At 41.4% G+C, this 25,815-nt stretch overlaps 1 protein-coding gene across 4 annotated transcripts in view; it reads left to right on the top strand.

Annotated features, from left to right (window-relative positions):
- The first annotated feature begins 277 nt into the window (after positions 1-277).
- Positions 278-25,815, top strand: part of LOC112141432 (kinesin-like protein KIF6) — a 192,261-nt gene continuing 166,723 nt past the window's right edge. For 2 of the 4 annotated variants that reach the window (XM_036210770.1, XM_036210767.1), the window contains exons 1-3: positions 278-612; positions 5,744-5,853; positions 10,126-10,200. In XM_036210770.1, coding sequence (XP_036066663.1) covers positions 553-612; positions 5,744-5,853; positions 10,126-10,200 — 245 coding nt within the window. In that variant the 5' untranslated portion in view covers positions 278-552. Of the gene's footprint in view, positions 613-5,743; positions 5,854-10,125; positions 10,201-17,860; positions 18,207-18,297; positions 18,385-25,815 lie in introns of those variants that run through there. The other 2 variants (XM_036210768.1, XM_036210769.1) reach the window with 2 other exon arrangements.

Below are 25,815 nucleotides of genomic sequence, written 5' to 3'. Positions count from 1 at the left end.
CATTGTTGAATTGTAAAGTAGGTGTTAAAAGGTCTTCACGGACCCCATTGATGAAGTCTGCTCCCATTGGCTACCCGTCATCTGTCAGTCAAACCCCCCAGAAGTTCCATGTCAGACCCACAAACGCTTATTGAGCCATCTGATTGGTCAATTTATAACTCTAATAACTTGTGATAATGGAAAAAAAATATATAAAAAAATGATTATAAAAAGAAGTTAATCAGAAAGCACCAGAGGAAGAATGATTATTCTGACACGTAAAATGACTGAGAAATAACTGTATGTTTCTCAATGTAAGTCAATGGCCTTTTTGCAACCCACTGGTACTTCCTGTTTGCAACACGGAAGTAGGGGGGGCTTGCTCAGTCCAGTTTTTACTTATACAGTCAATGGTATCATCAGGCAAGAAGTTTCAACCCAGAGTAATAGCTCTTCGTTTTATAGACGATCTTTGTTCGATGTGGTATCCTAACAACCAACCAAAACAAACGCGGTGCTCGTGCTACGGCGTCCACACGAGGTCGACAGAAAAGGTTGCTCTTTGGAAGGAAGATGGTTAAACAGACGATACAGATTTTTGGTCGCATGAAACCTACAAAAAACCCGGCGGGGGTAAGTTGTCTACTGACGGTAACGAAACTAATTCTATACCGTCGACGGGAATTTTTTTTTCTTTGTCTTTCTTTCTTTCTTTCTTTCTTTCTTTCTTTCTTTCTTTCTTTCTTTCTTTCTTTCTTTCTTTCTTTCTTTCTTTCTTTCTTTCTTTTACATAAATTTGACTTTTACTATAAATCCATCCGCATTTTTATTCTCTGTCTCCGTGAGAAGCATGTCCATAATGTCAATTTGAACGTGTATAGAAAACCAGCACTATGAAATTGCTTGCTCCAGATGACATTTGATTACTGCAGTTGTTGTTTTTCCTATTGCTATGTCGCCTCAGAAAGTGTCCTAAAAAGTCCCCCAGGTGAGCGAGAATGTTCAGCCAACTGTGGTTGAATAATCCGCCGATCACATTTCCGTGATCTCATCAGCCCATTGACTGTAAAAAATAATGGACTTAGCGAGCAATGAGGTCCCCCCTTTGGAAATGCATTACTTTTACATCATTACAGCTCAGTGGCCTTGTGGTAGAGTGTCCGCCCTGAGATTGGAAGGTCGTGGGTTCAAATCCCGGCCGAGTCATACCAAAGACTTTAAAAATGGGACCCAGTGCCTCCCTGCTTGACACTCAGCATTAAGGGGTTGGACTGGGGGGTTAAACCACCAAATGGTTCCCGAGCGCGGCTGTGTCTGCAGCTCACCGCTCCCCCAGGGGATGGATCAAATGCGGAGAACAAATTTCACACACTTAGGTGCGTGACAAATAGTGGGACTTTAACTTTAACTTAACTTTACTTCCGCATTGAGGAAGTCTGCTCCCATTGGCTACCCGTCATCTGTCAATCAAACCCCCCCAGACGTTCGACGTCAGACCCACAAACGCTTATTGAGCCATCTGATTGGTCAATTTATAACTCTAATAACTTGTGATAATGGAAAAAAATCTTTAAAAAAATTAGGAATAGAAAAAAGAAGTTAAGCAGAAAGCAGCAGAGGAAGAATGATTATTCTGACATATAAAATGAGTGAGAAATAACTGTCTGTTTCTCAATGTAAGTCAATGGGACTTTTTCCTTTTTGCAACCCAGTGGTACTTCCTATTGACCTTATTCCTACGCCCCATGAGCCTTTGCGTGAATTATGGGTGAAACTTCCGGTAGACGCCGGAACTCGCATGCATTTACATTACAACTGTAAAGCCGACAGCGCAATTCCTTTTGTTTTGGATCTATAACTTCATATAAATGTGGGAAAACCAGCTGTCATGTCTTAAAAGAGGCGACTTAACAACTCCGGTGCCTGCTAAAATTGAGTTATTGGAGGATGACCTTAAAAAACACAACATATAGTAGCATTTTTAGCTACTGTTTTTAACTACTTTCTCAATTCAGCTGCGGCAGGTGGCGAAGCTATAAAGAATCTTAAAAGTTCACATCATAATTCTTTATTTCTGCCTATTTGTGCTAAAAGTTCACATCATAATTCTTTATTTATGCCTATTTCTGCCAGAGTTAGCACACAGTGCTGATCAATTGTAACGTTATCTCTTCACGTTCTTGTGTTTACATGCTGCGATGAGAGATGCATCTTGAAGCTTTTGCCCGTTTCATTTTTTGACAAAGCCAGCTGCGGTTTAAACAGGTAAATTTTTAATATCTGATACCAGGAGATGCAGCAAATGCACACGAAATATCTTTTCTGCTCTTGTGACACTGCTGTCAGCAGCGCGGTTAAGCTAGTTTCATATTCGACATTCGTCACACATTCAGTAATGAACGGCAATATTTCTCAATCGCCTTTGCTAAAAAACACCTAAAATGTTTTTCCTGAGAGGTAATAAAACAATCAGCATTCCACATTACTTTCAGCAGCAGCTCGGGCAAAGCGCTCCGGCTCCGCTGACATTGCAGCGCCGTTTGCGGTGGTCTGCTTGTTACGTGGATTGTGAAGAATAAAAACGAGTCATGTGAAACATTGATTGTTTTATCATCTGTCAGTAAAACATTTTGGTGTTTTTTTTTTGTTTTTTTTTAGGAAGGGCGTTTGAGAAATATCGCCGTTCATCGCTGAATGTGTGATAAATGTCGAATATGAAACTAACTTAACCGCGCTGCTGTTAGGTCTCCGCAGTACCTGGCTTCTCTTCTTCTCTGGTGTTCTGGAGTAACCCGACCATAATGTTTGACACGGATCTTCCTCTGTGTGTACTTTATCCACAAAATGAAAGATTTAAAATTTTGAGCCACATCCTTCTGACTTCATCCTCGCCCGGTAGACGGTAAAATCTGTACCGAGGAGGGCAGCTGCACTCCCTCTTCGTCAGCAGCCCATGTCCCACAAAACGCTCCACAAATTTAATTTAATTTGGTTGTTAGTACAACCACGAGCTGCAAAACATGCGCCTGAACTGCGCAAAGACATTTTTTAAAACTTTGAGGGATTAAGTAAAACACGCTTTTAAAGTTTGTATGCACCGCTAAAGCTAACAAAACCGCCAACTTTCAGTGGAAACAAATAGAGCCGTGTAACTTCCGGTTGCTATGCCGGAAGTTGCACCCATAATCCTTTTTACATGAGAGGCCCCCGGAAAAAGGTTAATATGGAACACGAAAGTAAGGGGGCTTGCTCTGTCCAGTAATTCTTATATACAGTCTATGTATCAGCCTCCCTTGTTTTTCTGTGAGTTTCAAACAATACAGGTCTCTGCAAAATCCTGAGACTCTGTGGAGCTTCAGGAAATTGGATCTCTTTGCTCTTCATGTCGTCATGTTGATATTAATACATATGATAATTATGTGACAGTAGCTACTGCAGTGAAGTTAGTTTTAGGTTGGATATTCGATAGACTTTGGCTCTATTCATATTTAGGGACCGTCAACAAATGACACAATGTTTCTTCAATAGCTCTTAAATTATTGGACCAGATCAAAACAAAAAACCCTTTAGAATAGTAGAACAGATTAAGAACTATCTATGACAGCAGTTTACATTAGCTTTTGGTGCTTTTTCTAATTTTAGTCCATTTTTTAGTGTAAATATAGACCACCAGTGCCTTCAGTGATCATCGCCAACACAGACCAGCTCTTCAAGAAGAGTCAGTCCAGGCTGTACTTTCTCCGGAGGCTGCGCTCGTTCAACATCTGCACTAAGCTGCTGCAGATGTTCTATCAGTCTGTGGTGGCGAGTGCTCTCCTCTATGGTGCTGTGTGCTGGTGCAGCACCAGCAAGAAGAACATCTGCCGGCTCAACAAAATCATAAAGAGGGCAAGCTCTGTGGTGGGACTGAAGCTGGCTCCTGTGGAGGAGGTGGCAGAGCAGAGAACTCTGGCCGTCTTCAGGTCCATCATGAGGAATCCCTCCCACCCCCTACATGAGGCCTTCACCAGCAGGAGGAGCACATTCAGCAGCAGACTGCTGTCCCAGCGCTGCTCCACGGACAGAATGAAGAACTCTTTTGTTCCTCGCGCCATCCGGCAGTACAATTCTTTGGCTGAGCATCTGAGGAGCTTTTAATTATTTTAATCCACACATTTTTAATCTATTTAATCTATTGATATTTAACTATTTATTCCTGTAATTTTAATTTAGTTTTTAATCTTTTAATTTTGTTTTTAAATCTACGACTCCTGTTGTTCTTATTGTCCTTTATGTGTGTATGTTTTTATGATTGTCAGCAGATGACCACATTTAAATTTCCTAAGGGATTATTAAAGACCCTATCTATCTATCTATCTATCTAAATTTTCACATTTTTCTTCAATAGATTTTAGATTTTTAGACCAAATCGCTCCAAATCCCTTAAGAATAGTAGAGCAGATTGGTCAATTAACATAAAAGCTATTGAAGAAAAACTTTAATATTTACACTAAAAAAATGGACTTCATGAAGATGAAGGCAGCGGGGTGTTGAATCTGCAGATCCGCAGTGACCGAGTGGATGACGTCACATGCTGCGTCTGCATTGCCGGCCAGAGGAATGTACAGGTTGATGGCGATGACGTTTGTAAACTCCCCCGGCAAATAATATGGGCGGAGTCCAATAGCAATAAGCTTCACGTCAGGGCTGCACACGCTCTTCTTAATGTGGATATGCTTCGGATTGCACCATCTGTTGTTAACAAATAATTCGTTAATTAGTGATAATTAGTTATAGTTAAGTGACTGTTCGCTCGTAATTTTCTAAATCTGTGCAGTCAGTGTTTCATTCTAGGTTACACGGACGGAGGAAGGGTTACAGATAAACATTTAACCTTGGATGAACTTAAGATCTGTGTATCAATGTGCATCTTGGCTGCATGTAAATATGTGGGAATAACATCGGCCTTTATTCAGTCTGGATGTAATTGGAAACATGAATTCATGGGATTTTTAGACGGTTTCTCAGGACTGTTCGGAGCGTGGAGCTGCATTTCCACATTCAAACTCCACCGGATCATACCATCTTGAAGCCGCTCAGAGAGGAAGAGGACACAAGTTAACTGACTTTGGCTGAGAATATATCTTGATTTTCAATTTAGTACATTACCATTCCTTTACAGAAATACACAGGACTTCAAATAGTCTTGTCCCTGAAAGTATGAAGTATATTTACAGTTTTTGAGAAAAACACATCTGAAAAAGTATAAAAGTCTAACATGTAAATCATTTAGCAGATTTTGGCTGAGACAAATTCTCTATTCTCAACTACTTTGTACTTCAATGAGTACTACTCCTGAAAATATGAAGTATCTTTACTGTAACATTTTTTTTTTTTTTTTTTAGAAAAGTACATCTGAAATACATCAGTTAGCTGGCTTTGGGTGGGACTAAATCCCGAGTTGCAAATTAGTAAATGACCATTCCTTTACATAAATACTCCGCAGGGTCCTAACTCTGAAAATATTAAGTATTTATACTGTATAGTTATTAAGAAAAGTTAATCTGAAATACCACCAAAGGTCAACTTTTTTCTTGTAAATTTACAGTTTTATAGTTGTAATTAAAAAATGTTTTTAAACTGATTATGTTGTAATCTACTGACCAACAGGTGATTTTTTTTATCTTTTTCTTTTTTGTCTTGCAATAGTAGCAAACATGCGTCCAAATGTGATGGCTGTTCCAAAAACCTCTCACAAAATAACCTTACCTGGACATTTCCACAGGTGTACTCACTGGACAACGACGAACTAATGGGAGCTTCCTTGGAGTTTGTGTTACCGAAGGACTTGACTGATGGTTTTGTTAACAACAAGAGAGAAAGCTACAGATTCAGGTACATTCTCAGTGGGCTTGTCACTAAAACATTCTGTAGTGCTTCATTAGTTTGAATCAATTAAGGCACTTAACGTAAACTTCCACAGTTACTTAAATAATAAACCTTGGAGCAACTGTTGACTGATTTTGTCTTCTATAGTGTTCAATTTTTAACAAATTTGATTAAAAAGATGTGCTTAGCCCTACAGTCACCTGTAGACAAAACCCCAATACAAAAACGTATTCTCACATACCAATATTGACTTTATTTTAAAAGCTGTGACTAATTCATTTGTAATGACACCACAGTGGGAGCTAGACGGTCTCAGGGGTGCAGGGAACTCCAGGCCTCAAGGGCTGTTATGTGTGCATGTTTTCCAGATATTGCTCTACTCATGTTTGATTACCTGGATCAGTTGTGTTCAGCCAATTACAACATGCCAGATCAGTATCCCGTCAGGGGTCGCCTCTGCTGATCAGCTTTCACCAGCTTTCATGCTTGGTTTGGCAGAGAGTTTTATGCCGGATGGCCTTCCTGACACAAACCTGTATTTTATCCAGGGTGGGAACTGGCACCGGAAGACCCAGACTCTGGCCCCACTGTGGCTACAGAGCTAGAGCTGCCAGGAAAGAATGCTAGAGGAAGACCAAAGAGGAGGTTTATTGATGCAGTGAATGAAGACATGAAGGTGCTGGTGTTAGAGTGGAGGATGCCAAAGACAGGCTTAGATTGAGGAAACTGATTCGCTGTGGCGACCCCTGAAGGGAAAAGCCAAAAGGAAAAGAAGAAGATGAAGGGTGTTTGTAGAGCAGGGATCTAGGAGCACACTTTGGCCCTCTGTCTTTAATCCTGCTAACATTTTCTCTGTCAATGTTTCTCTCTTTTGCTTACGATTTTGTCAGTATCTTGTATTTTTTTTTTTGTCTTCCAACATATTTGATATCTTTAACTAATAATTGCAGTTAATAAAATATCTTTATTGTCTTTACAGATGCAGTAGTAGTTTTTAGTTTTCAATCTTGTATCTTGCTTTATTGTTGTAGATACTTACACTTTTATTTTTGGTCATACATACAGATTTTTTTTGTCATGTTATCCTCATCTGAGTCCTGTTCTCCCACTACTGCAGTGATTAACTTAGTCTTTTTATTTTCTAACACATATCTCAAAGATTTGGTATTCCTTCATTTGTTCTCTCATTCTTACCTTGTCTTATACAATCTTCAAGTCATTTTGTTTCCTAACCTCTCAGACTCCAACCAGTCACAGCAGACGGCTTCCTCTCTAAGTCCAGTTCCAGTGTAGGTTTCTTCTGTCTGTCTGTCTGGTAATCTGCACAAAAGCCCCAAAAATAATATGAATCAGTGGGTTAAAAAAAACAAAGGATAAAAATGAATAAAACAAAAATCACAGGAATAAATGCGACAGACTGGCGACCTGTCCAGGTGAACCCCGCCTTTGCCCATCAACAGCCGGGTTGGGGTCGGCATCCTGGCGACCCCGAAAGGGACAAAGTGGTTCAGACGATTAATGAATGAATAGAATGAAAACAGTATTTGTAACCCAACTAAATCCAATATCGCAAGTTGTAACGTGTTTGGATCTAAATGCATTATGACGGTTCTCAGCAAGCTTGGCTTGATGTTGTTTTGGCTTTTGTGTTTTTCTTTAAGACAGCCATGACTGGGCTTTATAAATAAATTAAAATGAAACACACAAATGATCACACACAGTACTTTAGAAAATTCTTTAAAAAGTTGTATATATTTTTCTAAAAATCACTTGTTATCCAGTTCTGTCTGTGAAGAAGACAATTGGTTGCATTGTTAACAGCAGTCTTATGGTGCATACACACCAAACGCGATTTGCACAACAAATTTGCGTGCCCTGCCCCTTTTTCACCGCGTGGTGAATTCACTGCTCGCCCCTTGTCAAAAAACGGTTCCTGACGCCGCGGCTGCATGTGGGAGGACTTACCAGCTCTGTCTGTGGATATCTCACTTAGAATGAATGGAAGAGACATATGATGTTAAAGCATAAAGGTTTATATATTGTGAAGATTTCTAGAAAAACATCAGTAATCATGTCTCCATGTTTGAATTATGATTATTATTCAAAGATTTTCCTGGTACAGGGGGTTGTGTCTGTATGACAGCTGCTTATGCTGTGTGTGTCTTTGTTGCTGCATGAGCTTGAAGGTTCTCTGTCTCACATTAACCCGGGGTGTGTGTGCGCGCAATTGGAAAACCTTTTTTCTTTTTCTTAAATGTTTCAATGAGGTCTAAGCCGGCAGTCTCTGCAAAACGAACTTCGTTTTGTCGTTATAACGAGATATCAGTAACAAAGAATGAAGCATCCCCCGCTTCCTTTCCCGCATGGAGACACAGAGACTCCACAAAAGGTGTTTTTAGTAAGTTTTTCATGTATTAGTGGATCTATGCTCTTTCAACGTCTCAATTCAGTCTCATGCCATTCAGTCTATTTCCCCCAAAACCCCAAACAAACATTGACAGAGAGCTGCGAAGTGTTTCTGCATGGTGCGTTCACTGAGCTCCGGGCAGCAAAACAAAGCAGTTTATCAGAGAAAACATTGAAAACCAGCACTAATCCATGTATAATCTTCAAAATTTTTTCTGAAAAACTGCTTTGTTTTGCTGAGGATTGTATACAAATTGCAAAAGTATAGTAGCGGACAGAGTTGGGCCTAGTGGCTATTGTGGTCTGCTAATGTCCGGAGTTCATTGAACACATCATGCTCAGATTCTTGTCTGCACTGTGATCTCTCAATCAGCCTGTTCGGAGCTTTTGAGGAAATAATGGGAGGAGGGCTGGTGCATGAGACGGATTGAAGGCATTTGAGGAGCTTAGACCCACTAATAAAATTATAAAAGAATATAAACTTAAAAAACGTTTTAGGAGTGTTCTGCTGGTTTTGTTAACCACAGAGACTCAACACAGATGAAGTTTTGGCATCTCAGTGCAGTAAAGGGAGAGGGTGATGCTTCATTCTTCATTACTGATTATCTCGGTCCCCGGTTCCCACCCCTTGCTCACCGGTTCCTGCATGTGCTCCGCGGTCAGTGCGCCGTGCAGTGACTCTCTCTCTCCCGGCATGTGGAGCAGGCGAACCCTGCTGGTCTGGGAGGCTGTCAGGCTGCATTCAGAGAACCACCACCCTGTGACAAGACAAAAACGCTTGCTTTTGACTAATATTCTACCCGCTGATTGATTCACTGAAAAAGTCCCATGTCCAAAGCTGAGTTCCTTATTGCCTAATGCGACGCAGCAACCTCTCAAACTTCAGGTATTTACATTTTGCGCCTGCCGCCGGATTTGCGCCTCATCGTTCAAAACCAGCTGCCGGGAGACCTTCGCGCCGCGGGGCTTCAATTCGCCTCAGAGCGCGTCCAGGCCATTGAATAACACTGGAGATGGCAGCTTCTGCCGCCAGAAACGTGTTCGGTGTGAATGCACCATTAGATTCCATCTGTACAGAGCTCATGCCTGAAGGTTTCTAAAATTCACAGTCAGTGACACCAAAATCACAGTCTTAACACAGTTGAGGGGCATTTAGTGAGCCTCTTCTGAAGTAAATTTTAATGTTTCATTTTCTTTCTGGGGGTTGATTGACTTTAATCATCTTTTCTGATTAATACGTATCTATTAAAAAAAGATTAGCTGACCCTCAACTACTTAGAGGTGCGTTCAGACTGAATGCGAGTTACGTAACAAATTTGCATGGCCCTGCCTTTCGCAGCACGGTGAATTCCCTGCTCACCACATGCCACCTTGACACAGCGGCTGCATATGGGGGGAGCCACCAGTGAATGTTTTTTGGACAATCGCTATAAAAATGCATGGAAGACACAGATGATGTTGAGAAATCAGGTTTATTTATTGTGAGGTGTTCTACATAAACATTGATAGCCTAATCATGTCTACATGTTAGTGTTTATGTGATTATTAAAGATTTTTTCCAGCACGGACGGCTTGTATTTCACTCTGGGGGCTGTATCTATATATTTCCAATTTTTTTTCCTTGCCGCTCAATTCATGCTTTGCCGCTCAAATCGAGCTGCTGCTGCCAGACTGCTGCGCAGCCCCCGTCGCTCAAATCGTGCCGCGGGACTTCAGATCACCTTAATTCGTGTCTGTACAATTGACTAAACATTGAAACTGGCCGCCTCTGCCACGCACCTTAAGAGGTAAAAAAGATTAGACTGAGACTTTTCTGTGTCACCAAATGTTTTATGGCTGCAACAGTCATTGCTTCTTTCCTCACTTTTTCAGGTTCAAGAAAGTGTTTGATCAACAAGCAAAGCAAGAGGATATTTTTAAAAATATTGCCAAACCTGTTGCAGACAGGTAGGATCTAACAACATTTGTCAAACGTTATACCTGTTTAACACTTGTTGATGAACAATTTCTCACTAAATGTACGATTACAACTTATTCTTGTCAGTATTTATGTCTCTTCACAAGGAAGTGAGGTCACACAGGTTTTAGTTGTGACAGGAAATCAGTAAAGCTTTTAAACTTTCTTCAAGAGAAAGATGGAAGGTTCTTGATGTTTGACACTGTTAACAGTCTGTATGGAAAGAAAGTAGACTCACTCCGATTTGTGGGCGCGTAATTCTTGATTTGTAACTCATATAATATGTTTTGTGTATAAGTTTAAAAAATACAAAATTTTAAAAAGTACAAAATACAATTTACACATGCACAAATCAAAAGTACAACATCTCGAAACTAATTACACATGCAAAACTTAAAAAAATTGCCCATGAATCACCCATTAGGCACGCACAAAACCTCAGTAACGCACGAATCTCTGATGAGACTTATTTCACGTCTCACTGATTCGTCCGTGAGTGATGCGTTCAAGTACTACTAGATTACTGGTTTATCTCAGTTTTCTCTCTGTGCATGCGTAGGTTTTCACTGGGGACTCCGGCTTCCTCCAACCGTCCAAAAAACATGCTTCATAGGTTAATTGGTGACTCTAAATTGCCCCTAGGTGTGAATGTGAGAGGGAAGGGGTGTGTGATTGAGGCTCTGCGACAGACTGACGACCTGTCCAGGGTAAACCCCGCCTTCGCCCGTCAGCAGCCGGGTTAGGCTCGAAGGGGACAAAGCGGTCAGGAAACTGAATGAATGAATGAACTGTTTAAGAATGTGAGAAAATGTCACGTTTTACCAGATATTATTCACAATCTAAGTTAAAAATGGCTGATGAGAAAACTTTAGTGAACGAGCATTTTAGTAGTACTTAAACGCATCACTCACGGACGAATCAGTGAGAGGTGAAATAAGTCTCACCAAAGATTTGTGTGTGACTAATGTTTAGTGTCTGCGTAAGAGGTGAATCTTGTGTAATTTTTAAAGTTTTGTATGTGTAATTAGTTTCAAGATGTTGCAATTTTAATTTGTGCATGTGTAAATTGTATTTTGTACTTTTTAAAAATTTTGTAATTTTTTTTTACTTATGCACAACATGTATTATATGAGTTACAAATCGCACAAATCCAAAGTTATGCACAAATCCTAAATTATGCATGCACAAATCAAAAACACACGCGCTAAGATCCTAATTTACACACAAATCAAGAATTACGCACGCACAAATCGGAGTGAGTCTATTTTCCCTTCATACTTTTGCCACCACTTAGCAAAGCTGGTAGCAATATAGCACACTTTGCCATCGATAGAGTAAGAGCATTTTTTAGTATACATGTAGATTTATTGTGCATTCAACCTTAGAATAAACTGTTATAATGATAGATCATCAGTTTTTCAAGGTTTTGCCCTGTTATATGAAGGTAAAAATGTGAATGTTTTTCTCCCTAAATCAAGTGAAACATAAGCACGTGTGACAAAGATCATAGAGTTATATTACCTGTCCACATTCTAACTCCCAACTCATCAAATATGGACCTAGGGTTTTTGGACCCCAACTTATTGCTTTTTGACATTTTGGGTGTCCCGATTTTGTTGTTTTTTTGGCATGCTGGCCCTTGGTACGTGGTTACAGACACAGAACCACCAGTACCGGGTTAGGGTTTGGGTACCCGTCCGCGTAGTGAGGGTTGGGGACCCCTGATTAACATGTGCATTATTTCCCTGTCTGGCCTGGTACCAAGCGACCCTCGGACCAGTACCAGTTCGGGACCTGGAGGTTGGGGACCCCTGATTTAATGGAAACGAGTCGGGAATGAGAATGTGTTGATAAGTTTTAAATCCATCCCTGACAATTATGAGCTTAAGGGCCAGTTGATACTTCATAACAGTTTGCAATGGGTCAGGTTCGAGTGGTTGAAAGGCCATTGGAAGGGTCTCGCTACAAAGTGTGACACAATCTGATGACATAATCTGTGATTGGAAGTTTACTCCTGTGGTACACTCGCATGCATATTGCACCATTCAATCTGGACTTATGAATGAATGGGTTTATTTCAAGCAATCAGGAATAATACATGAAATAACACATCACATAATGAATCACAACTAGATCGCTTGAAAGGGAATGGAAGGAAGCGAATTTATATAATCCCACCCCGGCTCAACCATTTTCTCTACATGAATTATCAATATCCGGTTCAGGACTTAATATCAAATATTTATACTTTACAATAATTGATTCAGGTTATAATAGATCATTAATATCAGTGATGTAATGAAATTTCAAAACATCCACAGACAAATCATTTATATTAATCAGTAACAATAATCTAAATGTTCTCATTAAAAAAGACAATTTGTGCAGATTATTTTCATCAAAGAATGATTAAAATAATACAAAAAGTATTATGTAAAAATCATCTTCATTAGTTAATGCAAAAAAATTCAAAATATTTTCGTTAAAAAAGACAATTTGTGCAGATTGTATTAATCAAAGAATGATTTTATTTATACAAAAAGTAATAAGCAGAAGCTTTGGTCAGAGCTGTTTCAGTGCTGTGGTTCTGTCTGAAGCCGGACTGGAAGACATCATAGCAGTTGTTTTTTATTAGGAATTCATTTAGCTGATGGAAAACAGCTTTTTCAATGATCTTACTTAAAAATGGCAGGTTTGATATCGGTCTGTAGTTGTTCATTTGAGTTTTGTCTAGACTGTCCTTTTTTAGGAGAGGTTTGATTACAGCTGTTTTCAGTGGTTCTTGGAAAACACCAGATGTTAATGACAAGTTGAAAATCTGGAGAAGGGCTGGTTCCAGGATCTTTGAAACTTTTTTGAAAAAGCTTGTGGGTAGAATATCCAGACAGCAGGAGGAGGAGTTCAGTTGACATAGAATGTCCTGCAGTTTTTTACTGTTTATGGGTTGAAACTGAGCCATTGGGTTTATACTGGTTTCTAGTGGATAGAGTTAATATCCTGAACTTGTAGTTGATGAAACAATTGTTTGTCTAATGTTTTTGATTTTGTCCCTGAAGAATTTGGCACTCATTACAGGCTTTGGTGGAGTAAAATTCTGATGCCACTGACACAGGGGGTTTTGTCAACCTGTCGACTATATTAAATAAGGCCCGAGCATTATGGAAGTATTTGGTAACAATGTCAGAAAAATAAGACTTCCTTGCATTGCTCAGTTGTAAATTATATTAGTGAAGTTTCTCTTTATAGATGTCATAATCTACCTGTAGTTTAGATTTTCGCCATCTGCGTTCAGATTTCCAACATTCTCTTTTTCCGTTCTTTACCAGAATGGAATTTCTCCATGGAGATTTTTTCCTACCAGAGATCACCTTTAGCTTACTAGGAGCAATATTACCCATGATATTTGACATGTTGGAATTAAAGCTATTAACAAGTTCATTGACTGAATCCCCTAAGGGGGAGGAGTCAAAGAGAAAATCTGATTGAAAATCTCACTAGCATTTTCTGTTGTATACCGTTTTGTGATCTCCTCCCTCAAAACATTGTGTGTACTGGAATTGTGCTCTCACAGAAAACACAGCAGTGATCAGACAGACCTAAATCACATACAGTGACCTTAGAGATGTTCAGGCCTTTGGAAATCAATAAATCAAGAATATTCCCTCTGTTGTGTGTGGGCTTTGTCACATGTTGAGTCAACCCAAAATTGTCCAGAGTGTTTATCAAGTCATTAGTCGCTTTGTTCTCAAGATTTCCATAATCCATCCATCCATCCATCTTCCTCCGCTTCATCCGGGACCGGGTCGCGGGGGCAGCAGTCTAAGCAAAGATGCCCAGACTTCCCTCTCCCCGGCCACTTCCTCCAGCTCCTCTGGGGGGACTCCAAGGCGTTCCCAGGCCAGCCGAGAAACATAGTCTCTCCAGCGTGTCCTGGGTTTTCCCCGGGGCCTCCGCCCAGTGGGACATGCCTGGAACACCTCACCAGGGAGGCGTCCAGGAGGCATCCGGACCAGATGCCCAAACCACCTCAACTGGCTTCTCTCGATGCGGAGGAGAAGCGGCTCTACTCCGAGCTCTCTCCGGGTGACCGAGCTTCTCACCCTATCTCTAAGGGAGCGTCCAGCCACCCTACGGAAAAAACTCATTTCAGCCGCTTGTAGTCCATAATGGATGTTAAAATCTCCAGCCATGATTATACAGTCAAAATCAAGACAAATTATAGACAGCAGTTCACTAAACTCAAGGTTAAATTCTGGACAGTATCCAGGGGGGACGATAGATATTTATAAATATGGTTTTGAGTGAAGCCTTCAGCTGTAGGGCTACATATTCAAAACATGGAAAGTTTCCAAAAGATAACTTTTTACACTGAAATATTTCATTGAACAAAACTGCAACCCCCCCGGCCTTTCTGCTTGTTCTTTCCTCACTAATAACACCATAATTGGGAGGAGCCGACTCTGTGAGAACTGCTCCCCTGCTATTCTCATCTAACCAGGTTTCAACTAAAAACATAAAATCAACTTTGTTCTCAGTGATAAAATCATTAATTAAAAATGTTGTTCCTGCTAAAGACCTGACATTCAAAAGTGCTAACTTGAGAGGTCTAGGAGTAATAATATTTTCATTTACCTTCTGTTTCTGGAAATGTGCAGAGCAAATGTTTTCAAGTCCTTTGTTTGCGTTTTGGCCAGATTACATCCCTCCTGTTAGTGACAAGTAAAGAGATGGTGTTTGTTTTTAAAGAACAGGGTCCCAGGTTTTTCTGGAGAACATCATGACTGTTGGTATTTCCACAGCCTGGACCCTCAACACATCAAACATCTGACTGCATGTACAGGATATGATGTTGTACAGGAGAGGGTGGGGCTTTACGTCGTCCCTTCGAACGTTCTGGTGACAGAGTTATGGGGGACAAAAATGGATTAGCCAGAGGGGTAGATCGAAGCCCAATCCCGACGCGCTCCATCATCTGCTCTGTGAATTTCTGGTGGGGTGAAGAAGGCGAAGACGGGAGGGAGAACCGTCAGGAGTTTGTTGGTTTGGTGGTGTTTGGGAGGGTCCATCGTCCTCGTTGTTTTTCCTCTTCCAGTGCTCGGAGACAGGATTCCCGTTTTTGATGTTTTCCTCCAGTGGGGGCAGCTCCGTTCCTCGTGTGGATCCAGTCTGTGTCTGGCCTTGACACTGAGATAAATTTATCTCAGTCTTGGCATGACGCAGGAAGTAAAAAAGATTGGAGGAGAACAGTTTAACTGATGATTTGTTTAAACTGAATCCATTTTCTTTAAGAAGATGTTTGCGTTACCAGAAAATGTGAAAGTTGTTGATGAAATCAATTCCTGTTTGACCACATGTCACAGAAAGCCACCTTTTTTAGTGCCAACAGCCTGCTGAATCTCTCTTCTCCTCCTCGAATTGTTGGAATGGGACTGCTGATAAAGACAGCTGCATTCATGGAGCTCACAGTTCTTATCAGTCCAGTGAAGTCTTGCTTTAAAACTTCAGATTTTTGCTTGGACACATCATTTGACCCTGTGTGTAGTACAATGTTTTGTACTGTCGGATACTTTGCCACAGTTTGCAGTATTGTCTCCTGCATGTCACTGACCTTATCGTTTGGAAAACACAGGGCTTTAGTGTTCCTGCTGCAGAACCACTGAACATCTTTTACAGTGGAATCACCCACAATCAGAGTCTTAGGCCGAGCCTTCAGCTTTCTTTCTGGCCGTTTACCTTCTGATGGGTTAAAGGTCCTCCTCGTGCTGCTTTCCAGTGGATGGTCATTGGGTAATCCGGGGTCATCTGACAGTGGAGCAAATCTGTTTTGCAGCGTCACCGCTCCGTTCATGCTTGGCTTCTTTCCTGTCCTCAGGTGTATGGGATGGTTCCAGGGAGGATTATCCTTCGATTGTATGTTATTGTGCACAGATGTTGTCTTTCTCTCCGTAGAATCTGTGCCATTTAGCTGCGTGTTACCTTTCTCTTCTCTGCTGAGATGAGGTAGTGGCAAAGTTGTGTTGTTTCCATAAAGTCAATTTACCTCCACGTTCACTTCTATGTGGCGAACCTTTGTTTCCAGCGCTGTGATCTTCTCCAGAAGGTCATGGTAATCCTTTGTGGAAAGGGAAGGCATCTTGCTGCTAGTTAGCCTTGTGTTAGCTGCTGCTCCGTATATCAGGCTTCAGCTGCGTGAAGGCCAAGTACACGTAGTGCTCAAGATAAAATGTTTTAAGAGGAATGCAGGAAAAAATCATTTTGTTTAGAGTAAAAAAGAAAAATAAATCCGACCCGATGGTTTAAAGTATTCAAAAGTTATTGCTGGTGTGATTAAAAAAAAAAAAAGGAAAATAAATTCTCCAACTTTATCCTCTACGGTCGTGTTAGCATCCATCACAGCTCTGTTAGCATCCATACTAACGTTGGTAGCACCAGGCCGCGCCCTGGGTTGTAGTTGAAGTCCCGCGAGGATCACATTATTCATCCGTGCTTGTTGATCCATGTCATGCATCGTTCTCTCCAGGAGATCTTGGCAATTATCTTGTTGTTCGTTACATGCCTTTTCCTGTTGGAAATCTTCCACGAGTTGTAACAGTGGTGTTAGCTTAGCTTCAAGCTCCAGCAGAGCTGATAGCTTAGCATCCGTCAGAAAAGGGATAGCTGGGGATAACTTAGCTTGTATATCAGCAATTGGGATTTTGAGCTTTGTCAAATCGGCTTCAAAGTTTTTCTTTGGTGCCATGTTCAACTCTCCTCGTTGCAGTAGCTGTTTTGCAGTAGCTTGGTGATTAAGGTCGCTTATGAGCAATTTTAAAAGAATTAAAAAGCCGAAGAGCTGAGGAGAGCTGGAGGCACACGTCTGCTCGTGACCCGGAACCGGAACTTCTTATATTAAGTACTTAGAAGACACGATGGCAGAACAAACTTGATCCTGGGAATGGTTGTTTCCATGTCCCAGGATTTCAGAGACAAGGCTGTTATTAGTGTTCTAAATACAAGATGAATTAAGACATTATTTGATTCAGACTCACTTCCAAAAAAAACAAAAACAAACAAAAAAAAAACAACAGCAAATAAATAAAACATGACATTTTCACTGCATATTTATTTTCTAATGCATTAATAACTCGGCAACTCCTTTCAAAATGATTTTTTTAAGTGTAGTTATTTGGTATGGTAAGGCTTTTAAAATGCAAAAAAAAAAAAAATCGGATGTACCACCTAACTTGTCTTCCCTGCATCATTAATTAACCACAAACTTAACTGTACAGATGTAAGCATCTTCAGAAGAACTTTGCGCATGAAAAACACGTATGTTTGTTATGTATGTATGTTGAATTAGTGTGAAGCATGCCACCCTGGGAAACAGCTGTGATAACCTTGGTTGACCTTTCGGCCAGTCAACTTTATTTTGGAGTGCATCATCTCAAGATAACACAGTCCCTCTCCTGACAGGGAGGCACTAAAACTGACTAAAACTACTATTTCACACTTGGGTATAAAATCAATAAACTCTTAGTTTCAAACTTTGGTTCATTTCCAGAAGATCAACAGATCTACAACCCCATGTGAGACTGCCAGAGCAAAGGATTCTGGCGCCGCCCGAGTGGCAGCCTGTTACAGCAGCTCCAGTCATGTCGTAACCTTTTTTTAACATATTTTTCTGTCTTTACCCACTTTTTGCTATTCCTTTCTTGTGTGTATTTTTGCAAAATGGAGTACTGCATCATGGAGGCAAAACTAGTGAAGTTTGCACTGCTCTTTTTACTCTTTTCAACAATGTTTACTTTCATGACTGGAAACTCTGCACATGGCCACGGACCCATTGTTAACAACAGGGACCAGCTGTTAGCATTCGGCAACGCACCAATTCTACAGGGGGAAAGACCCGACTTCTCCCGGGAACTAAGGAGAAGAAGATGGGGGACCCGAGCTGGAGCTCTGTGCCGAGCCAAAAGGAGACGCTACAGATCCACTGTCTTCCATCGTTATGGGAAACGTGAGATCTCTTCCCAATAAGATGGATGAGCTAACGGTGCTCGCCCAGCATCAAATGGATTTCCGGCAAGCTAGCATCATGGTGTTTACAGAAACATGGCTAACAGCGCTAACACCGGACACCGCCATGGCTCTGGAGGGATTTCAGATGACGCGAGCGGACAGGACGACAGAGAGTGGTAAGAGGAAAGGAGGAGGACTGGCAGTATTTGTCAATAACAGATGGTGTAAATCCAGCCACATCACTGTTAAGGAGCAGATCTGTTGCGAGGACATTGAACTGTTCATCAAATCAAATCAAATCAAACTTTATTTGTATAGCACTTTTTAAAAAATGAATTTCACTCAAAGTGCTTAACATAAAAAATAACATTTTAAAAACAAAAGAGAATACCCACAAGCCCCACCCTTCCACACACACGCACAAACACAAACACACATCGACATATCGCCACACCATGAAAGAAAAAATAAATAAATAAATGAATAAATAAATACTAAAAGGATGTAAAGCATAAATCTAGAAATCTGTTAGCCGTTAGCATGAGACCGTTCTACATGCCGAGGGAGTTCTCGCACGTTATCGCGATAGCTGCGTACGTACCCCCCTCTGCTAACGACGAAGCTGCATGTGATATCCTGCACTCTGTGGTTAACAGACTCCAGACACAGAGCTCAAATGCCCTTCTCCTCATCTCTGGAGACTTCAATCATGCCCCTCCATCATCCACTCTTCCAACATTCACCCAGTACGTCTCATGTCCCACCAGAGAGAATAAAATCCTGGACCTCCTGTATGTCAACTCCAAGCAGGAATACGCCTCAACTGCCCTCCCCCCCGGGAAGATCTGACCATAACCTGGTTCATCTGCCTGTATACAAACCACCTGTATGCAGGCAACCAGCTGTCTCCCGCACAGTGAAGACATGGTAGAAGGAGACTGAAGAGGCTCCGAAACACTGTTTTGACACAACTGTGTGGGAGGAATTGTACAGTCCACATGGGGAGGGCATCGACTGTATAACGGACTGTATAACTGATTACATGAACTTCTGCGTGGAGAACACTGTACCCACCAGGACTGTACAGTGTTTCTCTAATAACAAACCCTGGATAAATTCTGATATAAAGGCTTTCCTGAAGGAGAAGAAGAGGGTTTTTAAATCAGGCAACAAGGAGGAGCTGAAAGCTGTGCAGAAAGAGGTGAGGAGGAACATCAGACAAGGAAAGGCGTGCTACAGGAGGAAGATGGAGGACCAGCTGTAGCAGAACAACATCAGTGGAGTGTGGAGGCAGCGGGCCCAGATGGCATCTGCTCCAGGCTACTTAAAACCTGTCCGGACGAACTGAGCAGTGTTATGCTGTACCTGTTCAGTCTGAGCCTGAAGCTGGGGAAAGTGCCACAACTGTGGAAGACCTCCTGCGTGGTACCGGTACCAAAGACATCTCGCCCGACTGACTTCAAGGACTACAGACCGGTGGCTTTGACCTCTCATCTGATAAAGACGATGGAGAGGCTGGTGCTCACTCGTCTTCATCCCATGGTGAGTCAGTCAATGGACCCCCTGCAGTTCGCCTACCAGCCAGGCATCGGCGTCGAGGATACTGTCATCTTCCTCCTGAACAGAGCTCTGTCTCACCTGGACAACACTGGGAGCAACTTTAAAAAAAGAGTTAGTTGTCGTCAAATTTTTCCACAAGTCGATTACTGTTGATTTATTCTACATCTCTTGTAATTTTCATGAGAAAAAAACAATTAGCAGATACTTTTTTTTAATTCGCAAGCCTCCGAAGAATTGAATGCTGGAACGGGTGGTCACATGACCAAATCTAGCAAGCTGATTGGCTGCAAGTGATGTGTACAGTCATATAGGAGCAGATTTCTGTATGATTATTTGATAATATTGACATTAATATTGATTTAATACTAAATTTGTGACTTAATTCTTGTAGTTCGCTTGATTAGCTCTCCAGCAATACCCTCTTTTTGTGGATTGGACAAATAATGAGAAAGTTACGACAATTTAAAGACTCTAATCTTTGTTTTTGGTCACAAAAATGTTTTGCTGTTTATTAAGGAATAAAATGATACCCTACTTTTGATCACTTAACGTGCCATAACTTTCTTATTCTTTGAGCTATCTTAATGATCTCTATACCTTTGGAATGGTCTCCTTCAGCCCTTTCCAGTGATATAAATATCAGAGCAATCAACCTAATTTGAAAATTTTTGTCGCATACCTACACCAAGATAGGCTAGTTGGGCTGCTTTTTCCAACATTAGGCGTGTGCCGTCCACATAGGCAGGTGGGGCAGGGAACACCCTGCAAAATGATGCTAAAAAAAAACATAAAACGTTGCTCAAAGTGTGGAGCATTTAGTTTAACGTTATATAGGCCCTCTAAAATTTTGGATGATTTGGTTGATTTAGGAGCAGTTAACGTTTGCTCTGGTTACTGTTGTAATGTCCCTTCATCCGATGTTTTAAAGTTTATGTAGGCTAATCTAAGATTAGCCTACATGAATTTTTAGATTAGTAATCTAGCGTTATTTGGTTACAGTGTCGGTTAATTTTGAATCTTAGTTTGTCTCCTTGAAGCTAGTTATCTGTGTTTTGTAAATATGGGCTATATAAAAAATGAATATGTACAAATGCAATTAAGACACATTATTTCATATAACTTTTTTTTATTATTTTTACTAATGAATAATAATTAAGGGCAGATCATGAATCAGCACCATATATTGTAAGGTATGTTGTATGGTGCTTCAAATTTTTGTTCCATGTGCCCTTTTTTTAACTTTGAGCACCTGCCCCTCCAAATGTCTCTGTACAGCCCTGCAATGGCTAAAAACTAAACGGACTAAATAAAAAGGGAATATTAGGGCTGTAACTAGTATCCGGGTGCTTGGGTATTTGCGATCTGCTCCCGGAAATTCGAGTAGGGATTGTAACGAAGAGGCTGAGGCATTGAGATCCATATGCAACAGCTTTTAATAGCAGAAGATCCGACAGGGGCAAAAACAAGGCAAGGTCAAAAATCCAGGCAAAAGGTCAGACAAGGAGCAAGGCAGGGAGTCAGGAGACAGGCAGAGGTCAAAACACAAGAAGGCAAGAGGAATAAACTGCTTAGAGTTGTATGACAGGCAAATACAATACTTCACAATGAGCTGAGTCCATGGGGTGACCAAATACACAGAGATAATGAGCATGATGAGAACCAGCTGGTGATGATGACAGGCAGGAGACAGGTGAGCAGATGGCTGGTTAAAACTCAGGTGAGGGGTCCCTCTGGTGGTTGGAAGTGGAACTGGGTGATGGATCCCTGACAGGGATATTTCAAGTCAAGTCAAGTCAGCTTTATTGTCAAATATGCTGAAAATCCAAGATAAACAGCACAGATGAAATTCCTTTCCTCTCATCCTTCAGTACAAACAGCAATAATTACAACAATAAGCGCAAAAAAGGACATAAAAACAACACGAAAACGGGAGAAAGAGGAGCCGCTGCGTGTGGACGCGCCGCCAGTTACCAACATGCTAGCTGATTATATATAAAGTAGTCATATATATATAAGTAGTCATAGCAGCAGAATAAATATAAATATAAACAAATGTACACACATAGCAGGGGCGGCCGTGGTGCAGTGGTAGGGCGGTCAACTCCTGATCAGAAGTGAGCGGGTTCGACTCCCGCCTTGCCCGCCCATGTATCGAAGTGTCCTTGGGCAAGACACTGAACCCCGAATTGCCTCTGGTGGGAGGTAGGCGCCATTGTTCAGCAGCGGAGCCACCACCAGCGTATGAATGTGTGTGTGAATGGGTGAATGGGTGAATGGGACTGTGACTGTGAAGCGCCTTGGGCCCTCGAAGGAGGGTAGAAAGCGCTATACAAGTATACGCCATTTACCATTTACATAGCAGCAGAAAAAGACTGTATACACACATGCACAAAGATGCAAAAAGAGCCCAAGAAAAAGCACCAGGGTGTTTTTTTTTTCACCTTTTACAATAGTGCCCACCTGTCGCAGAAATGACCAGTCACGTCTGGTGCTCTCTGGTTGTCGTTCAATAAATCGCATTACCCCTCAACTTGATGTGAGCTTGATAAGATAAATCCTATCATGAATGGTGACACCTGAATACTTCTTGAGGTAGAACTCAATGTCATCCAGGTATGCACGAGGATCATTCGAACCACCAGGGGTTGGTTCAAATCTGGTAAGATTGCGGGAAATTTTGTCTAATTCTCGATCAGAGGGACCACGATGAAGAGAATCACCTGTTTTGATGTCATTAAATGATTGGACCTGTGTCAGCCCTGGAATCAGATCATGATGGTAAGAGGGAGAAAAAGGAGGAGTTTGTGAGGGTGGTGGTCTAGGTGGACAACTGTGAGCTCCTCTTTCGGCCTGTGTACCCCCCTTTTCTTCTCTGAAAGGTGGATGGGTTGGCTGAAAAGTGTCTGACTTGAAAGGTGGTTTTGTCTCTGTCTTAACAGACCTGAGCTTCTCAACCAAATGTTCGCATTGTGGGTTAGATGCTGCAAGTTTGGTTGTGGTGTCGGCTAACTGCTCCTGCATCAGCCTGATCTGTTCTCGCTGGTTATCTAACTGTCCGGTCAATTTAGCATTTTTCTGCTGTAACTCGTTTGCATCCTCTTTAGCACAGTGAAGTGCTATTTGAGATACCTTGTGGTTTTCTCTAGCCTCAATAAGCTGAAGATGCATTGTTGTCAGGTCTTGCTGACCAACCTGGACCTGGGATTTCAAGTCCTCTATCTCTTCCTTCAGTTGGCTATTCTCAGCCTTTAGCTCGCTGGCCTGCGTAGCCAATTCATTGACACAAAGTTTGGATTCGCCTGCTCGTTTCTGAACAATTTCAAGCTGGTGTTGCAGAAATGTATTCTCCTCCTGGGTTTGAGAAATTTTCTGCGAGTGTGTGTCAAGTTTACTCAACGCTTGGTTCAACAAAACGTGAGTGCTTTTCAGTTGAGCTATGAGCAAAATGGCTAGGCTACCAAGTGTCTTGTTCGACGCCTTGTCTTTTGGTGGACTGATTGTGACCTCATCCACCAGGTCAGAAAGCTTGGTTTCAAGTTCAGAAGCACCAAGGTTTTGAACCTGACCTTGAAATCCTGGGACAATGGTTTCTGTTATTTCTGTCAAAACCGTTTCCAAGTCATCAAAAAGGCCCTCATGGCTAGAGGCCTTAGAAGAAGCGGTGTCAGCCATGCTTAGGTCAGTTGCTGTGGCTAAAGAAGAATCAAAGCTGGAAGGTTTGCAACATCTTTTGTGGATAACCTCAATTAGCCAGCACGGACCCCTTTAGCTTAGCTTTCAAATTACCATGCTCAGGTAATGGTTTTGACACAAGGCTTTCCAGCACAAAAATGAATGGCTCAATTCAACATCTAATGGTTTCACAGGAAAACTAATTTCACCTAACTGTCCTTTGTTAGCGAGTAATGTAGCTTCCAAGAAGATCAAAGTGTGATTAGCCAAAGTAGTGGTTATCAGGATTAGCTTGAAGGTTAGCTGGTAGCGATAGCTCTTAGCTTTAGCCAGTAGCGTTAGCCCTTAGCATTAGCTTTTAGCCTAGCTCTTAGCATTAGCTCTTAGCATTAGCCTTTAGCCTAGCCCTTAGCGTTAACCTTAGCCTTAGCTCTTAGCCGTAGCAGCTAGCAGTAGCTATTGGCCTTAGCTAGGACACTTAGCTTAACCACTTTTGATAAATGGCTAATGCCATGTCCACTTCAGACCACTAGGGGGAGTCAATAAGCCATTGACTAAATCAACCCTTCACAATCACAGACAAATATTTACAAAGACTGTACAAACCAAAGTCTACTAAATGGTGATTACATATAGGGCTATATATAAACCACACAATCAAAACAGCTTTTAGTTAACACCCAAATATCAGTACACAAGTCTCCTCTAGGGCAGTGTTTCCCAACCCTGGTCCTCGGGGCACACTGTCCTGCATGTTTTCCATGTTGCCCTGCTTATGCACACCTGATTCAGCTCATCATCAGGCTCAGCAGAAGCCTGACAATGACGGTCATCAAAGGCAGGTGTGTTTGAGCAGGGTTGGATCGAAAAAATGCTGGACAGTGTGCCTTGAGGACCAGGGTTGGGAAACACTGCTCTAGGGGTTGTACGCCTATGAGTATTAATCTCAGCATGCGACCTGGTTCCACAAACAATTCTTCTGATTGTTTTCAGGTAACTCAGTCTAACTGTCATTAATTCTCAGTGTAGCTCTTGAATCAAAACACTTTTGTGAGGACAGTGAATTACAGGCTGGTGTAGCACACACCTCCTGTGAGATCGGGTGATCCCTGTCACATTAACTATACTTGTGTTCTAACAAAATAGTCTAAAACGATTCACAGAACAATTTGATCTCTATCAGTCACCACAGTTTGATCTCCCAGAGAATGAGGACGCAAAATTAAGTTTACAGTGGAATTGCGCCTTATGCCAACGTGACTTATCAGTGTTCGACCCCCCCTTCTGGAGAGGAGATTGGTTCCACTGATAAGATACAGGCCTGCAGCAGATTCCTTTGAGCCTCCAATTGTCAAGATAAACTCTGGAGTTCCTCAAACTTTAGTGGTGAAAAATAAGCAAAGCCACTAGATTTCCTAGGCTTGAAACAAAGTGAATCTCAAAATGACTGGTTTGCAAGTTAGCAAATCAATAGCCACGCTTTCTGATTGTGAAGACGCAGATTCGTGGAACTCAAGCTGTGCAGACTCCAAAATGATGATCCTGTCCACGAATCTTGGAGCTGAATTCAAAAGGGTCAACCTCTGTGAACAGAGGTCACTCCCTACAGAAGGTTCAGTTTTCCATTACCGCACTTGGATATTCAGTTGGAGTAGCCTTGAATTCGCACTGCTTTATCACAAGTTCAGATGCAAGCTTCAGACTTGTAACTCTGGATGTACAAAATGCAATTTAATAACCAAAGACAGCGTCTTTAACCACAAACTACCTGATGATACAATCAGAAAAGCTACCCAAGATCACAAAATAGAGTATTTACATTAAGGGGTTAGTAAATTTAATGTGCACAAAAATAGCTGACAGTAAAGCTTGACTTGTATTTTATTCATTATCTCAAAAAAAGTCTAATAGTAAATAATGTCTGACTAAGATGGATTTAAAAATCAGTTTCTGGTTTAAGGCAAATGAACTGACTTTCACAGTTATGTGATTTCCTTGTCACAAATTTAACCTTTAAACCTACAAGTTTTATCCAGTTTTCAAAATCAAATCCTAAAGGAAAAAGTTTGTTTAACTAAGTTAAGTTAACAATCAAAGAACATCATGGATTAAAACTTGCAACCTGAGAACATGTATGAATCAACATGTAGATATGTACAGACGCCAGCTAGTGGCGGGAGGGGGTGAAGCCTTTGGATGCAAATGTGGAGTGACACCAATTGGATCACAGCTTAGCCACACCTCTTGAAGGACCCGCGGGTCTTTCAAGTTTTCAGCTCAGTTTGGCTCAGCAGTTGTTACAAGCACACACAAAGAATGCAGTCTCAGGGTGCAAAGGAGGGGTCGCTCACAGCAGGATAGGAGTTTGGGGCAGC

The sequence above is a fragment of the Oryzias melastigma genome, unplaced genomic scaffold (genome assembly GCF_002922805.2).
Source record: "Oryzias melastigma strain HK-1 unplaced genomic scaffold, ASM292280v2 sc00232, whole genome shotgun sequence".
NCBI lineage: Eukaryota > Metazoa > Chordata > Actinopteri > Beloniformes > Adrianichthyidae > Oryzias > Oryzias melastigma.
Note: the sequence above shows the minus strand (reverse complement) of the source record. Positions and strands in the feature narration are given on the sequence as shown.